We start from the raw sequence: 19,544 nt of genomic DNA on the forward strand, positions 1-19,544 counted from the left end.
TAACTTCAGAGAATCAAGGCTACATACATACAGCATGACCCTCGAAAAAGTATTTTTAAGCATCTGCAGCCTATATTTCTCAATAAAATATTAAAAGATTCATATGTACTTGTTCTCTATAATTTTCTACATCAAAGGATATCAAAATATTTTTTTTTACATCAATTAACAGCCGAGATTTTTAAAGCCAAAGTTTGGAAAAAGTGCTTGAGAAACTGGATATTGCTAAATATTTCTTAGTTTTTTATTAGTATATTACTTTTTATCAACCAGTTAAAAAACAAATAAGAAAGAAGAGCAAGTTTACAATTGATACATTTTTTATTGCATTTAAAAACGTTACTTTTACATATAAAAAAACTACTTTTTAAATTTTACTGAATACATTTTTCTTATAACCATTTTCCCTCAAATCTTATAATATCTCCCACTTATTAATATGACCTTAAATAAACCCCTCCCCAATTTATGCTCATTACCAGAAGGATTAGCGCAACCTTTACCAATAAATTCACGCCCACTTAAATTAATCTAAGACACATAAAAATCATTTAAATTATTAAATGTTTGATAAAAGTTTGTAGCTGTAACTTTTTGGTTTTTTAACTTATTTTGATAAAATAAAAAGTGTTTGATTTCTGTTTATGTAAACTTTCAATTTGCTACTATTTTTTATAGGATTTCTTTCTGTAAGGGTGTTTTTGCAATTTACACTAATCTAAAAATGCCTTTTAGAGCAAGTGAAAAAAGTGCTTTCAGCATGAAATAAATTTCTTGGAAACATCTTTATATAAGTTTTATAAAAAGTATTGAAATTATGAGGAAAACACGTCATTTTACTTTAAAAAACATTTTTCTTGAAAAGTTACTTTTTCCTCAGCCACTTTTTCAAAACTTTGGCTCAAAAAATCTCAGCTGTTAATTGATGTAAAAAAAATATTTTTATATCTACTTATGTGGAAATCTACAGAGAACAAGAACATATACATTTTTTGATAATTCATTGAGAAATATGGGCTGCAGATGCTTAAAAATACTTTTTCGAGGGTCATGCTGTACATACACACATCTTTGCCAATAACATAGCCAGATTGTTCTTCCAGAGTTATCCTATTGGCTGATTTACAGAGGGTTTCTCTAGACATCTCTATTCTAAGTGTATACACATTGTGTAAAGAATTCTGTGCTCTAATAATTGAGATGATTAAGAAAACAAGTAAAACACAAAAATATGTTAACCAGATTCAAGTCAAATAACAACTGTTTTATTGATTTTACATGACTAAGATTATATTTGATTTAAAAAGTGTCCTCAGAAGCCTGATTTACATAAAAAATATCTCATCTTCCTGCATTAAAAGTAGATTTCCCTTGTATATTTGGCGAATTGAGTGATTTTTAACCTTAAATCTTAAAATTTAAATATCTGGCAAGAAGGAACAGCTAGGATTTCATTCTCAATGGATTTTACTTGTCTCTAGGTCCTATTTGAACGCTGCATTGTCCGTTTTCATGGTAATTTTTGTTTATCCTTTATTTTGTTAAGGCAGGGTGTGAGCCGGTAGCTGTTGGTACTAGAAATTTAAAAAATGGTTATTGCTATCAATTAACATGAATTAAACCAAAAATATGTTTTAAAAAGTTGATTACTACGTAATCAATGATGAATTTGCCCTGGAAATAGGCAAAAAACGGCTAAACAGCTGAGCCTCAAGCCGTTACTTTTTCCAACTTTTTGTTCCATTTAGGGAAAATAGACCTACCAAGGATTACTCATGCAAAATTTCAGATCGAAATTCGAATTATAAGTGCTTATTAATCATTGATTATGAGATAGTTGCATTAACCCCCCCCCCCCCCCCTTATTAAGTGATAACACTGTCATAAAGTTTCCTATATTAATTGTATGTTAAATTAGATGTTTAATATTGATCGGAGGAAAAGTTTAGTTTGTTTTATCAGGATACAATTTCTTGCAACGCCACTTTTACTTCATGTTTTTTTTCTTTTTTTATGTATAATGTTTTAATGAATTGTTACTTTTTCAGATTTAATACAGATTATATTTGAGCTTGAAATATTTTAGATAGGCCAATAGGTAAAGATTTTTTTGACTTTTTTTAGTTAAGATTAAGACTTTAATTGTAGCATAATCTTCTTTAAGGAGGTAAGTTCTGACACTTTAGCGTAAACAGTGATTATAGGCTTTGTCTTTGGAGTGAGAGGATAGATTATTTAACAAATATTTTTTTTTGAGATGTAGTTTTCCTATTTTAAAAAAATGGATTTGGCCTCCAGGTTCAGGTGCTGCAGGCCTCCAGGTTATCTTGTGGACAAGTAAAAATGAAAAAGATTCTAACTCATCAAAAAAAATTTTTTTTATTTTTCAACCTGGAGGCCAAAACCAAAATCTTTTCAAAAATAGGAAAACTACATCCCAAAAGGAATTTTTTGTGAAATAATCTATCCTCTTATTCCAAAGACAAAGTCACTGTTTACGAAAAAGTGTCAGAACTTACCCCCGCCCCCCCTTTAGTTTCTAGACCTATAAGAAGCTACACTATAAAGGAGAACCTTATCGGTATAGTGGTTAGACAGATCTTAAGTTACATACACACAGACAGACATCCTCTTACTTTTAAATAAGGATGATATAATTCAGGATTTAACCAAGATGTCAAGCGCACAAGTGGAAGAGGCAACAAATAGTCAAAGAAGATCATCTAGAAGAATCAAAGCAATAGCTGAGACTAACCATCAGCCTCACTCAAAGAATGTCAACGAGTCAGTCAATCAACAGGTAAAAAGAGCATCCAGTCGCCAAGCCTCAAGAAGGTCTAGTAAGAGCATAAAGTTAGCTCCTGACACGGCTTTGGTTGCTGACAAACTGAGCAAAAGAAGAGCTGATGCTTCCAAAACCACCAAATTAGCAAAGGAGTCTAAAAAACCAAATGCTACTGACAAGTCTGCTGCTACAAAAGCTGCTGTTAAGTCAACTGTCACAAAACCAACCAAGAAATCCATCACTGCAAAAACTGCCAACAAGTCTGTTGCTTCTAAAACTACTAATGTTAAAGCTGCTGCTAAATCAAAGTCTACTATTTCTGGCAAGAAAGGTTATCAGCCAACAACATCAAAGAGCACCAAGAAACAGGCAGCTTCTACCTCCACCAAGAGATCAGCTGTTTTGGCCAAGAAATCTGGCAAATGTGTCAAAGATTGCAACCCAGGTCTGTTTAATTTTGTATATGCTATGCATTCCGATAGTATGCGTTTTTTGTTTGTTCATTAATATCCCACTAACCACTGCAATTAAACGATTAAATTCTCAATTTTAAAAAAGCTTAAAAGAACGAACTGGGATTAGTTTGGGCTATTGATTAAAGGGGGGGGGTTTTTAATGCAACCATCTCGTAATCAATGTATAAATGGCACTTAGAATTCGAATTTCGATCTGAAATTTTGCATGAGTAATCCTTGGTAGGTCTATTTTCCCTAAATCGAACAAAAAATTGGAAAAGTAACGGCTGGCAGCTGGCGGCTCAGCCGTTTTTTGCCTATTTTCAGGGCAAATTCATCATTTATTACGTAGGAATCAACTTTTAAAAACATATTTTTGGTTTAATTTATGTTAAATGATAACAATAACCATTTTTTAAATTTCTAGTACCAGCTGCTAAACGGCTAGAACCGGCTGAAAACGGCTGGGAGCCGCCAAGAGTATGAAGAGTAGATAGGGCATGTGACATGTCTAGGGGTAGGTTTTTATGGTTGCTGAGCTCAAAAATGCTACCAAAAATAGTGGCGGCCCATCCATATGGCAGCTGGGTAACAGCTGCAGCTCAGCTGGGAGCGGCCAAGAGTAGAATCAGTAGATAGGGCTTGTGACGTGTTTAGGGGTAGGTTTTTATGGGTGCTGAGCTCAATTCTACTACAAAAAAATAGAAGCAGCCTATCCATATGGCAGCTGGGTAACGGCCGCAGCTCAGCTGGGAGTGGCCAATAGTAGAATGAGTAGGTTTAGCTTGTGACATGTCTAGGGGTAGGTTTTTAGGGGTGCTGAGCTCAAAAAATACTGCCAAAAATAGTGGCTGCCCATCCATATGGCAGCTGGGTAACGGCCGCAGCTCACCTTTAAGCGGCCAAGAGTAGAATGAGTAGATAGGGCTTGTGACGTGTCTAGGGGTAGGTTTTTATGGGTGCTGAGCTCAATAATACTACCAAAAATAGAAGCAGCCCATCCATATGGCAGCTGGGTAACGGCCGCAGCTCACCTTAGAGCGGCCAAGAGTATGAAGAGTAGATAGGGCTTGTGACATGTTTAGGGGTAGGCTTGTGACATGTCTATTGCCTAAGGGTAGGTTTTTATGGGTGCTGAGCTCAAAAATACTACCAAAATTAGTGGTGGCCCATCCATATGGCAGCTGGGTAAGAGCTGCAGCTCAGCTGGGAACGGCCATGAGTAAATTGAGTAGATAGGGCTTGTGACGTGTCTAGTGGTAGGTTTTTATGGGTCCTGAGCTTAATACTACTACCAAAAATAGAAGATGCCCATCCATATGGCAGCTGGGTAACGGCCGCAGCTCACCTAAGAGCGGCCAGGAGTATGAAGAGTAGATAGGGCTTGTGACATGTTTAAGGGTAGGTTTTTATGGTTGCTGAGCTCAAAAATGCTACCAAAAATAGTGGCAGCCCATCCCTATAGCAGCTGGTTAACAGCTGCTGCTCAGCTGGGAGTGGCCAAGAGTAGAATCAGTAGATAGGGCTTGTGCCGTGTCTAGGGGTAGGTTTTTATGTGTGCTGAGCTCAATACTACTACAAAAATTAGTGGCAGCCCATCCATATGGCAGCTGGGTAACGGCTGCAGCTCAGCTGAGAGCGGCCAAGAGTAGAATGAGTAGATAGGGCTTGTGACGTATCTAGGGGCAGGTTTTTAGGGGTGCTGAGCTCAAAAATACTACCAAAAATAGGGGCGGCCAATCCCTATGGCAGCTGGGTAACAGCTGCAGCTCAGCTGGGAGCGGCCAAGAGTAGAATCAGTAGATAGGGCTTGTGCCGTGTCTAGGGGTAGGTTTTAATGTTTGCTGAGCTCAATACTACTACAAAAATAGTGGCGACCAATCCACATGGCAGCTGGGTAACGGCTGCAGCTCAGCTGAGAGCGGCCAAGAGTAGAATGAGTAGATAGGTCTTGTGACGTGTCTAGGGGTAGGTATTTAGGGGCGCTGAGCTCAAAAATACTAACAAAAATAGGGGCGGCCCATCCACATGGCAGCTGGGTAACAGCTACAGCTCAGCTAGACACGTCACAAGCCCTATGTACTCATTTTACTCTTGGCCGCTCCCAGCTGAGATGCAGCTGTTACCCAGCTGCCATATGGATAGGCCACCACTATTTTTGGTAGTATTTTTGAGCTCAGCACCTATTAAAACCTAACCCTAGACACCTCACAAGCCCTATGTACTCATTCTACTCTTGGCCGCTCCCAGCTGAGCTGTAGCTGTTACCCAGCTGCCATGTGGATTGGTCGCCACTATTTTTGGTAGCAGTTTTAAGCTCAGCAACCATAAAAACCTACCCCTAAACATGTCACAAGCCCTATCTACTCATTCTACTTTTGGCCACTCCAAGGTGAGCTGCGGCCGTTACCCAGCTGCCATATGGATGGGCGGCCACTATTTTGGTAGTATTTTTGAGCTCAGCATCCATTCAAACCTAACCCTAGACACCTCACAAGCCCTATGTACTCATTCTACTCTTGGCCGCTCCCAGCTGAGCTGTAGCTGTTACCCAGCTGCCATGTGGATTGGTCGCCACTATTTTTGGTAGCAGTTTTGAGCTCAGCAACCATAAAAACCTACCCCTAAACATGTCACAAGCCCTATCTACTCATTCTACTCTTGGCCACTCCAAGGTGAGCTGCGGCCGTTACACAGCTGCCATATGGATGGGCGGCCACTATTTTTTTGTAGTAGTATTGAGCTCAGCACCCATAAAAACCTACCCCTAGATACGTCACAAGCCCCATCTACTCATTCTACTCTTAGCCGCTCCCAGCTGAGCAGCGGCCGTTACCCAGCTGCCATATGGATGAGCTGCCACTATTTTTTTGTAGTAGTATTGAGCTCAGCACCCATAAAAACCTACCCCAAGACACGTCACAAGCCCCATCTACTTATTCTACTCTTGGCCGCCACCAGCTGAGCTGCAGCTGTTACCCAGCTGCCATATGGATGGGCTGCCACTATTTTTGGTAGCATTTTTGGGCTCAGCAACCATAAAAACTTACCCCTAGACATGTCACATGCCCTATCTACTCATCATACTCTTGGCGGCTCCCAGCCGTTTTCAGCCGGTTCTAGCCGTTTAGCAGCTGGCACTAGAAATTTTAAAAATGGTTATTGCTATCATTTAACATGAATTAAACCAAAAATATGTTTTTAAGAGTTGATTCCTACGTAATTAATGATGAATTTGCCCTGAAAATAGGCAAAAAATGGCTAAACGGCTGAGCCGCCAGCTGCCAGCCGTTACTTTTCCAACTTTTTGTTCGATTTAGGGAAAATAGACCTACCAAGGATTACTCATGTAAAATTTCAGATCAAAATTCGAATTCTAAGTGCCATTTATACATTGATTACGAGATGGTTGCATTAACCCCCCCCCCCCCCTTTTATAATAAATTCTTTGGATTGATTCAAAAGGATTTTTTTCTCTGGATTGATTTAGGCTATTTTTCTGCCTACACTTTCAATTTGAATAGAGTCCCAGAATGCTTGGGACGAAGCCATTAGCTGTATCAACAATATTTTTTTGTTTTCAAGGTCCAAACAATGATTGCTGGCAGCGGAGTGGAATAAAGAGAACTGGTATGCTAAGCTGTACTGAGGTGTACGCCATGCTCAAGAGCCTCGGGGTCAAGAAGTTCACCAATCTGAGCAAGTGCATGCTTTCTGGATTGATGAGAGGTGTCCTGAAGGTTCCGGAGGGCGGAAATCTGGATACGGTACTCTTCGAATGGCCAGGTGACTTGGTATAGTTGCGTCTCTATAGTTCTATCATGTATAAGGATCAGATACAAACTTAGTCTTAGCAAAACAGGCATCCTATATAATTTATACCCTTTCAGAATATTTAAAATTTATGCCCCTGAAAAACCATTTCAGCATTATTTAATCCATTGGAAGTATTGGCATGTCCGTTAGCTATCGTACTATTGAGAATTTTCCACGAAAATAAGATTTAATTCGTTTGGTTAATCCCTGATATCATATGTTAGTCTGTTTTCATTTTAAATATCAGTCGAAACCTGTCTATCTATGTATAATACAATGCGATATTTATTTAGGAGATTACTGCGACCACCAGGTGAAGGTGACACTGCGCAAGTTGTTGTACCAACCTGACTTTGGGGGCAATGATTACGAGGAAGATAGGGAGAGTGCCACCGTTGTGTGCGAGGTTAGGATTTTATCATTAGCAACATCACTCCTTAAGTCTTTTGTCTTTTGGGTAGACATCATCTTTTTGTCTGCGCAAGGATCTTAGAGGGCGAATATAGGTTCGATATGATATGAGCTTATATCAAAGGTGCCATTACATACTTTTAGAATATCTATGCCAAATTTAAAAATTCAAAAAAATCCTTAAGTAGATTTTGCAATTTTATGTTTTAATTGAACATATATATAATAAATCAGATTGCCGACAAAATCGTTTATTTTAGCCTTTTACAAGACTTTTTTTTTGACTATTTTGCTTAAGTTTGATTGACTATTTCATTGGCACGCATCTTAAAAGATAATTTAAATGTTTATTATTTTAGATTATATACTAGTTTATTTAATTTTTAAAAAGCGTAAAAATAATTTGCGTAGAAGGGCTTCAGGAGTATTGACAGGGTAAATAATACGTCTTAAAGTTTATTTTCTGTATAGATATCTTTGATTAATTCATGATGATATAAACACCCTTGAGTACGCATTTTCAACACACACACACACGGCCACAAAAAAACAGGGATCTGAAATCATTCTTCCTCCAAGAAAATTTTATCGATTATTTTTTTTTACTTTTTACATTATTTGATATTTTTTTAACTTTTAAATAATTTACTTTATGAAGGTAGAAGGAGGGTATATTTACTCCTGATTAATTGGTTTCCACGTTATTACGACTATCATTTAACGAAAGCTTTTTAATTCAACCTTGCTACGAAGCCTTGTGTGATGCTAGGGTGTTTGAGTTCTTAGGGAACCACACTAATTACATAATATTGTCTTCAGATTGACGGGTTTTAAGCTATAAACAGACATATACAATTGAATATGTCAATATTTTAAGTTATTTATAATCTATGGAATGGCACCTATTATCTAAGCTAATATCATATTCAACCTGTATTCGCCCTTTAAGGGATTAAAAAAAAACAATTAAGAAACATAAAATTAACCCCTCTCTAGATTATAATTATTGGTGTAAAAGTACTACCCTATCATCATGCCAAGTTTGAAATAGATTGGACTATTCTAATATGCTTAAACTAGAGTTGGCTCGATATAATTATCTCCCTATTGGCTAGTTTTCTATATGCATATCTATTTCTCAATAAATCTATTTTCCTCGACCGGCATTACTATCTAAAAGAAAGTAAATATTTAATAATCTAAATGATTTTAAAAAGATTTTTTAAATTATATTTTTTTCTTTACATTACCATCACCAAAGGGTTAATGATGATGATTACAATTTTAGTTTAATATTTGAACACACAAAGTGTCGCCACAATCGAATTCTTTTAAAACAGAGTTTTCTTAAATTTATTATATTATAAATTTAAATTTTCTTTTTTATGATTAGAAATTAAATACATTGATATAAGGTAAATAGCAACATGAAATTAAAAAAAGGAATTTATTTTTAATAAAGTGAAATAATGGGTCTTATCGTTCTGGGCAATGAGATTTTATTATGGATTATTGGAGCACTATGAGTTTTAAACAAATATTCCTTGGAAAACTTGAGCTCGTTTATAGACATTTATTTCCTATATAGATCTGACATGGATCTTGAAGCAATTAAGCAGGCCGTTTTGTACATGTTAAAAATTGGAAGATTTCATTAAATAAAAGTTATCGCAAATATACTTAGTAAATAAACGATAAACGTTACAATGGTCCGGACTAGGGTTGGAAAAAACGGGGTTATAAAAAATAACCCAGCTCAGTGTTTGTTTGTTAGTAGCGAAGCTACTCTATAATTCACTTTGTCCGTCAGTCAGTCCGTCAGTCAGTCAGTCCGTAACGCTATGGGGGAAATGAGATTTACTCAGCTTCTATAAAAGATAGAATGCTGAAATTTTTTGACAACATTCATATTAATAAGGAGCACAATTAACTAAAACACATCAATGGCGGTCGGAGCGCTTTTTAGCAGGTTTAAGGCTATTTTTGTATTTTTCACATTTTTCTCCATATCTTTGGTGTTTATGGTCCGATTTCCAAAATTTTTTCAGTTATAGATATCAAAATTAAATTTTCTGACATTTAAAAAAAAAAAAACTATGGCAGTCAGACCACCTTTAAACAGGTTTTAGGCTTTTTTTGTATTTTTCACATTTTTCTCCATATCTTTGGTGTTTATGGTCTGATTTTCAAAATTTTTTCAGTTACAGATATCAAAATTAAATTTCCTGTCGTTTAAAGAAAACAACCATGACAATCAAACTGCCATTTTGCAGGTTTTTTGGCTATTTTTAATTTTTTCCTTATTTTTCCATTTCTATTATGTATTTAGTCCGATTTTTAAAATTTTTTAAGTTAAGGATATAAAAATTTAATTTCCTGTCGTTTTAAGAAAACAACCGTATTCCCATCGATGAATTTTTGGGCTTCGCTACTTATGGATGTTGTCATCCTTGTTTTTTTAATAAAACCCAGGTTTTTTTTGTTGTATTTGAGAATCTAAAAATATTGTTAGATATTACATATTTCCAAGCTTCCAGTTGCATTTCCAAGGCTTGTAGATTCGGATCCAACCGTTTTTTAATGCCAACCCTGGTCCGGAAGGACGGACCAACGACGGACCATTATAATAGAAAATCTTCACATTAAAATATATTAAATATTTTAGGCTCACGAGCTAGAACCAAATGATTGTCCAGATGGACGTTACTACGTGACAAACCTGTGCACGCCAGACCCGACACTTGCCTGTGGAAAATTCCACAATCACTGTGATGGTTGTCCGGGATTTGGAAGGTGTCTGGGAGACTACAGGTATAGTTTTTAAGTAGCGAAGCTATTTTAACGGTTCAAAATGTCCAACGCCGCTCGAAATTTTTTCTGCAGATTTCTCGAATTGACTGACTCTAATTTGTGGGTATAAATACAGGGCACATTTGATTGTAAAGTTTTATAAACATGCTAACTCATACGTTGGCTAAAAAATTTGGTTAAAAGACGGCTGTAACATCTTGTCAACATTTCCAACATTATGTAGCATAAAGGGGGGGGGAGTAGATATACCACACTTTTCTGGGATCTTGCTGAGTCAAGTATCAACTGTTGGGAATATCAAAGGATGACTCCATGCAAAATTTGAGCCGGATCCGGCCAAAACCGGCCGTGAATTTTATGAAAAACCGGTTTTTTCCGGCAAATAACGGCTAAACGGTCAGCCGGAGGCGAATGAAACAAAAATAAAGAAATGTCTGCCTCAAAAAGTTGTTCAACATCAAAGAGATGCTTGAAGTCTCTAAAACGACTCCTTCCCCTCCTTTAAGGGGAAAAACTGAAAAAACGTGATTTTCAAAAGTATGCCCACTTCGTGGGTGTGGGGGGCACTGAACCCGTCACCCCAGGGTCACCAAATATAAAGTCTAGGTGGCCCACAATGCTGAATTTTCACCAAGTGAAAGTCTTGTGTCATTATCTCTTATGAGAAAAAAGTTATTAATTAATTAAAATTTCAAATTGTGATTTTTTGATGGATTTCTTTGATGAAATGACAGGCCGGTCAATTTTTAGGCCATTTTTTGCGGTTTTTGGGCCGTCACGCCCAAACGGTTTGAGATAATCTCACGGGACCTTTTGCCCAACCTAAGTCTGGTTATTTGTGAGGTCTAGGAAAAAAAACAGACTTACGCATTATAATCTTTACACAGAAAAATGGCACGAGGTGAGGGTTTGAGGGGGCAAAATGAGCCGACCAGCGATTTTTGACGGCACGCAGCGACGTCGTGCTTCATCCAATCCGGGATTTTTTTTTTCTTAGACCTTACAAATAACCAGGCTTAGGTCGGGCAAAAGGTCCCGTGAGATTATCTCAAACCGTTTGGGCGTGGCGGGCCGAAAACAGCAAAAAATGGCCTAAAAATTGACCAGCCTGTCATTTCATCAAAGAAATCCATCAAAAAATCACAATTTGAAATTTTAATTAATTAATAACTTTTTTCTCATAAAAGATAATGACACAAGACTTTCACTTGGTGAAAATTCAGCATTGTGGGCCGCCTAGACTTTATATTTGGTGACCCTGGGGTGACGGGTTCAGTGCCCCCCACACCCACGAAGTGGGCATACTTTTGAAAATCACGTTTTTTCAGTTTTTCCCCTTAAAGGAGGGGAAGGAGTCGTTTTAGAGACTTCAAGCATCTCTTTGATGTTGAACAACTTTTTGAGGCAGACATTTCTTTATTTATGTTTCATTCGCCTCCGGCTGACCGTTTAGCCGTTATTTGCCGCCGAAGGCGCGATTTTTGGCGATTTTTGCCGTTTCCGAGGTTTTAATGGACATTTAGGAGGGGAAAGAGTTGTCCAATCAAGTTGATGATGAAGTACATTTTTGTAGGCAATTGCATTGGCTAAATTTCATGTAAAGTAAAATTTTTTGTACCTCTAACAGGTTTTGCTCCAGCTGAATCGATTTACAGATACCCCCTAAAAACCGGTTTTTCATAAAATTCACGGCCGGTTTTGGCCGGATCCGGCTCAAATTTTGCATGGAGTCATCCTTTGATATTCCCAACAGTTGATACTTGACTCAGCAAGATCCCAGAAAAGTGTGGTATATCTAGGGGGGGGGGGGGTTAATGCATAATGCAACCATTTCGTAATTAATGCGCAAATTGTACTTAGAATCCGAATTTCGTTATTAAACTTGGCATGAGTAATCCTTGGTAGGTCTATTTTCCCTAAATCGAATAAAAACTTGGAAAAGTAATGGCTGGCTTAGCCTTTTAGTCATTTTTGGGCTATTTTCAGGACAAATCCATCAGTAATTACGTAGGAATCAACTTTTTGAATAATTTTTGTACATTATTTGCCATTTGGTATTAAAATTATACTCATAGCATTTTATAGCTTCCACCAACCGTTTTTAGTTGGTTCTAGGTGTTATGCAGCTGGTGCTAAAAATGTTTAAAAAGTTTAATTGTATTATCATCGATAATTTTGCCCCAACAAAAGCTCAAAAACTGCAAAACAGCTGAGCCGGCAGCCGTTAGCCATTACTTTTCCAACTTTTTATTTGCTTCAGGGAAAATAGACCTATTAAGGTTTATTCATGCCAAGTTTCATTACGAAATTGCCGTTTGTGCATTGATGGTTACATTACCCCCCCCCCCCCCCCCTTTATTAAGAATCATCCATGTCGGTTTGCAGCTTATGCGTTTTACATCTATTTTTTTTCGGCTACCGTAAAGTATGGACGGCTTAACTTCTTGTCATCATTCCCATCAATATGAAACATAATTAAGTATAAAACTTTCATCGCGGTCGGACGGGTTTTAAGCAGCTTTTCAGCCGTTTTTAGCGTTTACATCTGATTTTATCGGCTACTGTATAAGATGGACAACTGAAACTTTTTTTCAACATTTCCATCATTATTGAGCAAAATTAAGTATAAAACATCCACAGGAGTATTTATGGATTTTGTCATCCTTGGTATTTTAATATTTGAAATGTTTTTGAACTTTTATTTTTAGAGAATTTTGTTATGTTGAGACTAAGACTGGAATCCACGGACCAACAGGATTCGGCAACCCATGGAGCAGAAACACCAACCAAGTCGTGTACGTATTTTACGGTTAAATCCTCAAACAGTATTAAAGAGGCATCCTGTCTGTTTGTGCTAAAAGATCTCGCAACCTTTTGAACGAATTGGTTCTTCTTAACAGAAAGGCTTTTGATAGGTCCCTTTTGGTTCTTAACCCTTCTAAGCTTCTCCAAAGTAAAGCTATTAATAAATATTTAAGTAATTTGATTATGCAACATTTTACATTTAATTTTAATCGCCAATGGTAATCAAAGGAAAACCGTTGCGGACGGACGGACGGACCGACCCTAAATATAGAAAAGCTTCGCCTTTAAGAATTCTTTTCAACTGGATTTAATAAAAGTAATATATTGTAAATGACTGTAATTGTATTTAAGGTGGCTGCCCTATTAGAACAGACATCCTGCAAATTAGTCAAAGGAAAGATTATTTCACCAATAAAAAATGGTAATTTAATATTCAGCATTGATTCGATTAATATCCGCTGGATTAGAACTGGTTCTTAGCTATACTGAAAAATCATGTTTAGCATCGTATTAAAGACAATTTTATGCAAATATTAAAATAAAATCTTAAAATTATAACAATTTTGTAAGTTATGGCTTTCGGCCCTTTGGTTCTAACAAATTGGTTTTAATCTTACAATTTTAAAGGGGTAGTTTCACGAAATGCATTTGAACTTAAATTAGTGAACCACATATTTTTTGCTAGTTATTGGGTTAAACTATATTTATATGGCATATATTTGAAAGAATTTCAATTTTCTATTACGTAGTTTTGAAAATATCAAGACTTGAAAATAGTCTTTTTGTGATATATGCAATTTAAAAAGAAGATTTTTAAGTCTTAATATTTTTAAACCTACATGGTAGAAAATTGAAATTATTTCAATTATATGCCATATAAATGCAGTTTAACCAATTAAACAGGAAAAAATATGCGGTTCACTAAATTAAGTTCAAATGCATTTCGTGAAACTACCCCTTTAATAACCGCGGAAAGCTGTCTAAGTAAAATACGATGCGATAAATACCCATCAAACGACTTTCTTGACCACAGAAATATCTCTCTCCCTTAAATTTAATTTTATAGTAAAAAAATATACAGGAATACTGCCCCTACGGGTCACTTTTTACAATTACTTAACCTAACCCAAACTAAAGTAGTTCACTTGTAGTCTAAAAGCGTCATTTTGCCTCTTATCTTTCACAATTTTAAATGATAAGTAGTTTCTTTCAAACAAAGAAATTGTTCGTAATAAATAAATACAGTAAACTAAAGGGCACGTTAGGTTTTCTGAAGATGAAATATTCCAAATCCAGTGAATTAACATCTTCACTACTTCACTACTTCAGCGATCCTGTGAAATCAAGGAAATATCAACAAACAAGTATTAGCTATATGACTAAGTTATGATTGTAATAGTTATTTCTCGTATCGTATTATAAACGGCTTTCCGCGGATATAGAATGTACAATTATAAGATTAAAACTAGTTTTTTTAGCCCCGTGGTGCCGAAGGCACCGGCTAAAAAACTAGTTTTAATCTTATGATTGTACATTTCTATATTCGTAGAAAACTGGATATAATACGATGCTAGACATAGTTTTTTCGTATTCATGAGAACCGGTTCCTATCCACCGGATTCAAATGAATACGAGAAACCACTTTACCCCCACCCCGTCTCTTCATTTTAATTTGTAGGGGGGGGGGGGCAGTCTGAATTCTATTCCTGCTTAACCTAACTTAAGATAAGCAGTACAATATTTTATATAATAGATGGTTTATTTTCGGCATAAATTAAATTTTCTAAATTACTCAATGGCGTTATCTGTAACTTTAATTAAATTACTAGTATTTTTTCTAAACCAGTAAACCAATTTTGTTATTATGTAGTTATCAATGACTGACTTGTAAATATGAAACTTTATTAAAGATTTTAAATGTTTTTATTCAGTGGTGTGTAGTAAGGGGGACTACCTAAGATATTACGAAGAACTTTCTTCCCCTTTTTCTCACCCTGGCACGCCACTTGTTTTATGAATTTATTTTATTTTGTAATTATTAATGAAAAATTGTGTTAGAAAGTGATATTTTGTAAATAATCTTGTAATTTTCAGTATAAAAATGGCAGAACGAATGTAATAAAGAGAAATTACTGAGGTACGGAATACAACAATGTTATGAACGTATAAAGTCTTTGCAATTGTTTATTTAAAGGGATAGTTCCACGAAGTACATGTTAATTTCCTCGTGTACATCTGATTAAGTGGAAGTTGCACGAAATGCATTTAAACTTGAAATAAGTGAACTGCATATGTTTTAAACTACATGTATAGGGCATGTATTAGAAAGAATTAATTTTCTACCATATGTTTCTAAAAATAAACAGGACTTAATCGTATTTTGTAATATATGCATGTAATTAGCTGGCTTATTTTCACAAAAACAGCAGGACGACTAATTTTATTTGGAAACGGTAGGTATCTGAAATATTATTGAACATTTATTTACAAAGGTAATGAGAAACTGTTTCAGGCTATTCTATTATGAATAGTTACTAAGAACTCTTCAAATTGATATTTTTTGTTGGTCCTATAAAGGACCGTTTGTTGTTATCCGTTGAGCAGTAGTTTAACCTCCAAATCCGTACAGAGTGCGGCCTTGCCTCTTCAGGGCATAGACAACATCCATAGCGGTGACAGTCTTCCTCTTGGCGTGTTCAGTGTAGGTGACAGCATCTCTGATCACATTCTCTAGGAAAACCTTAAGAACACCACGGGTCTCTTCGTAGATAAGTCCTGAGATACGCTTGACTCCACCACGACGAGCTAAACGCCTGATGGCGGGCTTGGTAATGCCCTGAATGTTGTCTCTCAACACCTTCCTGTGCCTCTTGGCACCTCCCTTTCCGAGTCCCTTTCCTCCTTTGCCGCGTCCAGTCATGATGATAATATTAGATTAAAATTAAATCTGAGTTGCTAGACCTGCTACTCTATTAGTTATAGTCAACCTTCCTTAATATGGTGAACTCCTATTGGTCCATTCTGTTGAGGAGCACCTGCTCGCTAGACACAAATGCGCGTCTTGTATCGAGCCGTTGTTGTTGTGGGCTTTTGCGCGCGGAGCTTTCTCTAAAGAATTATCACCTGCTATATAGACACAAATGCGCGTCTCGTTGTTGTTGTGTGCTTTTGCGCGCGTAACACAAATTCTTAATAAACTTTAAACAAACATTTATGTTCAATAAATTATTTTTTTTTAGGTAAAAGAGGATGATAAATATCAGAAAGAAAACTAAAAATACGCTCTACAAATATAAATTTAAAGGTGCAGTATATTTAAATAAGATTTATGTATGTGAGAAATAGATATTAATTCTAGGTGATGCATATTATAATCTTAATAAGATTTTGTGCTTTAAATCAACAAAACTAGTAAGCAACATAAAAAATGCAGCTATTCTATAATGTAAAGTAACCAGGTTTGTATTGTCTGAAGCTGAATATCTCGGAAATTGCCGGTCCACATTGATTGTACGTCTTAGGGAAGCTTTATAAATGTCTTTGGGATGGTTTAACGGTTTTTTTCTTGACATCATTTGCCCTCCCCTTGAGGCTTTGTGTTTAACTAGTTTTATTTGTAGAACTAAGTAAGCAAATTTAAAATCCAATGTAAATTAAAGGAATTCAAGCTTAATTTTAATGATTTATTAAATATGTTTTAACAGCTAAAGCAAAACAATAAAAATATCTTCATATTTTCTGTGTTTAGTTTTCTTACTAAAAACAAGTCTTTTTATTTAAATCTATGTCTGTTCTGTTTTTTTTTGTTATATTCTATAAAATATTTCCCGCCCTCATATTCCCTCCTTTCAAAATATATACGTTGTTTTTAAAAATTTCCCGCTTAAATATTTTAATCTCTTTGGCTTGGCTTGGTGTAGTTTACAATATTACAGATTTTTTGGTGTAAATATTAGCTAGAAAATCTCTGACTTGTAATTTTTTTTAGTGAATATACTATACAATTCTATGTGTATTTAGGTATGTCTTAAATACATTTAATTACGTATACATTTTCTGTTATCCTATTATTGGACATAATTCTCCTTTTTCTATTTTAGTTTATGAAATCAAGGAGATGTTGTTTGGTAAATTTTAAAAGGTAAACATCAAACAAGGATGATAACATCCATAAGTGTGAAGTACAAAAAAAGAGAGGGAGGTACGTGATAAGATAATAAAAAATGATGAACCCTATATTCTCTAATATTTAAGTTGTAGAATGACCGACTGACCATACTAGATGCTCATTGGTATAGGGAATCTTCAATAGAAAGTTCAGTCGTATATCAATTATACAAACCAAAAAACTTATGTTTCCCTCAGAATGTTTCTGACAGACGGCAATTTAAGACATATAGATGTTTATTTCAAAGTATGGAGTAGCTTCGCAACTAACAAAGTGGAAATTTTAGGTTCTAAAAATTGTACTTTTGTTAAATAGTATGATTATTCATCTCTATTTTATTAATTGTCCACTTTCAGAAGTATTTATATTTATGACATTTAGTTCATTAATAATTTCCATTAAACCTAACAAAAGCTTCTGTAAAGAACTAAACTTGTAATGAATGTAAAATTTAATTTATTTCAGAAATGATATAAAAATGTGAAAATGTAATCATTGTTTCAAAAAGCAATGTGTGAGATCTTTATAGAAACTTTCATATATATTTGTTTATAAGGCTGGGAATAGAATTTGTCTAACATGTGTTGTTTGGAAGGACTCCCAAAATATTTCACCTGCCATCCCGTTCCCCTCCCTCCATTTTTTTTACCCCCTAACCATTTCTAAACCCCTAAAGTAGATCCACATAAAATTGAAAAATCCCCCTTTATGTATCCCCAACCCCCAAACCATCCAACTATTTTGATCGATTTAACATGCCACCTTTTGTCTCCCTTAATACGGATTATAAAGCAAGTTAAATGAGCAAATTGTAAAATGTGTATAAATATTTAGGAACTTTTAATTTGATTAAGTTGATATTTTCAGCATCCACTATGGCTCGTACCAAGCAGACCGCCCGTAAGTCTACCGGAGGAAAGGCTCCCCGCAAGCAATTGGCCACCAAGGCTGCCAGGAAATCCGCCCCTGCCACCGGGGGAGTTAAGAAACCCCACAGATACAGGCCTGGTACCGTTGCTCTCCGTGAGATCAGACGTTACCAGAAATCCACTGAGCTTCTGATCCGCAAGCTTCCCTTCCAGCGTCTGGTCAGGGAGATTGCCCAGGACTTCAAGACTGACCTGAGATTCCAGTCCAGCGCTGTCATGGCTCTGCAGGAGGCTAGCGAGGCCTACTTGGTTGGTCTCTTTGAGGACACCAACCTGTGCGCCATCCACGCCAAGAGAGTTACCATCATGCCCAAGGATATCCAGCTCGCCAGGAGAATCCGTGGAGAACGTGCTTAAATCTGATCCCCCTTATTTGACCAACGGAAAACGGTCCTTTACAGGACCACAACATTATTCTTATATGAGATTCATAACTCCTAAATTAGTTGAATGTGTGTGTTTGTCTATGATATTTAAATTGTATGTGTTCAATTCATCAATGGAAAGTTTTTTTACATTTCAAGATTACTTGTATGAACGCTAGTCTTAAACAGTTATTTATAGGATAACTTATCCATATTATGGTCTTTAAACCTGAATTAGGGATGTTCAAGCCTTTTAATGTGAGAAGGGGTGGGTAAACATTTCCTTGCCTTCCCCTTGGATTGATGATTGGGTTTAGACTAAGTAACATTTCATTTTCCCAATAGTAGCGCAGGTGCTATATAATTTGAAATGTTCTTCCGTCTGTACAAAATTTAATGGAAGAAACCTGGGCTTCTCGGCTGCTATTCAAGATTTTTGTAAATGCATATTAGTTATTACCAGAATATAATTTACTTAGTCCGTCAGTCTATCGGTAATGCTTTGACTGTCATCCTATTTTGGATAAAGATTTTCCTGATGTAGGTCTGTCTGTAATGCTCCACTATATATCAAATTTCTCAAGAAAAAATGCTTTATTTTTCAAAGCCAAGATTTTTTATAAACCAATATTTTTTACATGTGATATAATTATCATTTTCATCTGATTTTTAGAAAACTGATTCCTAGAACAAAGCGAAGCATCCTAATAATGTATGTACGTCCTTGAACAGTATCCTGTATTCAAGCAATTATGCAGCATTAGATTTATACATTTATTTTATGCTTATTCAGGTCTGATACTCTACAAGGGCTAATGTTCATTTATTCTACTGTTTCGCTTTTATGGGTGTTGCCATCCTTGTTTTTTTTTGGATCTACTGCAGTTCATGGTAAAATATTGCTGGTAACGAATGCTTCCTATTTCCTGGCAATGTTAGAAGATTCCTGGATCCAGCTTAACAAGAAATATTTCTGGAGCTACCAATGTTTAACTTTCC

General features: G+C 35.9%; 3 protein-coding genes across 7 annotated transcripts; 2 read left to right on the plus strand and 1 right to left on the minus strand.

Annotated features, from left to right (window-relative positions):
* Positions 1-2,002: 2,002 nt before the first annotated feature.
* LOC145317332 (uncharacterized) lies at positions 2,003-15,185 on the plus strand. 5 transcript variants are annotated; one of them, XM_080158371.1, is made up of 9 exons: positions 2,003-2,098; positions 2,663-3,230; positions 6,826-7,026; positions 7,350-7,462; positions 10,133-10,278; positions 12,987-13,087; positions 13,435-13,475; positions 14,378-14,491; positions 14,658-15,185. In XM_080158371.1, the coding sequence occupies exons 2-8, from the start codon at positions 2,675-2,677 to the stop codon at positions 14,471-14,473; spliced, it is 1,254 nt and encodes a 417-aa protein (XP_080014497.1). In that variant the 5' UTR covers positions 2,003-2,098; positions 2,663-2,674; the 3' UTR covers positions 14,474-14,491; positions 14,658-15,185. The 5 variants fall into 5 exon arrangements, with proteins under 5 accessions (XP_080014497.1, XP_080014498.1, XP_080014496.1 ...); XM_080158372.1 differs by having other exon boundaries at positions 14,378-14,477; positions 14,719-15,185; XM_080158370.1 differs by having other exon boundaries at positions 14,378-15,185.
* Positions 15,176-18,690, plus strand: LOC145317334 (histone H3). Its single transcript, XM_080158375.1, has 4 exons — positions 15,176-15,220; positions 16,323-16,387; positions 17,184-17,224; positions 18,119-18,690. Exon 4 carries the CDS (start codon positions 18,127-18,129, stop codon positions 18,535-18,537), a length of 411 nt encoding a protein of 136 aa, XP_080014501.1. The 5' UTR covers positions 15,176-15,220; positions 16,323-16,387; positions 17,184-17,224; positions 18,119-18,126; the 3' UTR covers positions 18,538-18,690.
* LOC145315480 (histone H4) lies at positions 15,692-16,003 on the minus strand. Its single transcript, XM_080155462.1, has one exon. It carries the CDS (start codon positions 16,001-16,003, stop codon positions 15,692-15,694), a length of 312 nt encoding a protein of 103 aa, XP_080011588.1.
* Positions 18,691-19,544: the final 854 nt, after the last annotated feature.

This window comes from Acartia tonsa, chromosome 4 (assembly GCF_053477335.1).
Source record: "Acartia tonsa isolate MP-2025a chromosome 4, ASM5347733v1, whole genome shotgun sequence".
Classification (NCBI taxonomy): domain Eukaryota; kingdom Metazoa; phylum Arthropoda; class Copepoda; order Calanoida; family Acartiidae; genus Acartia; species Acartia tonsa.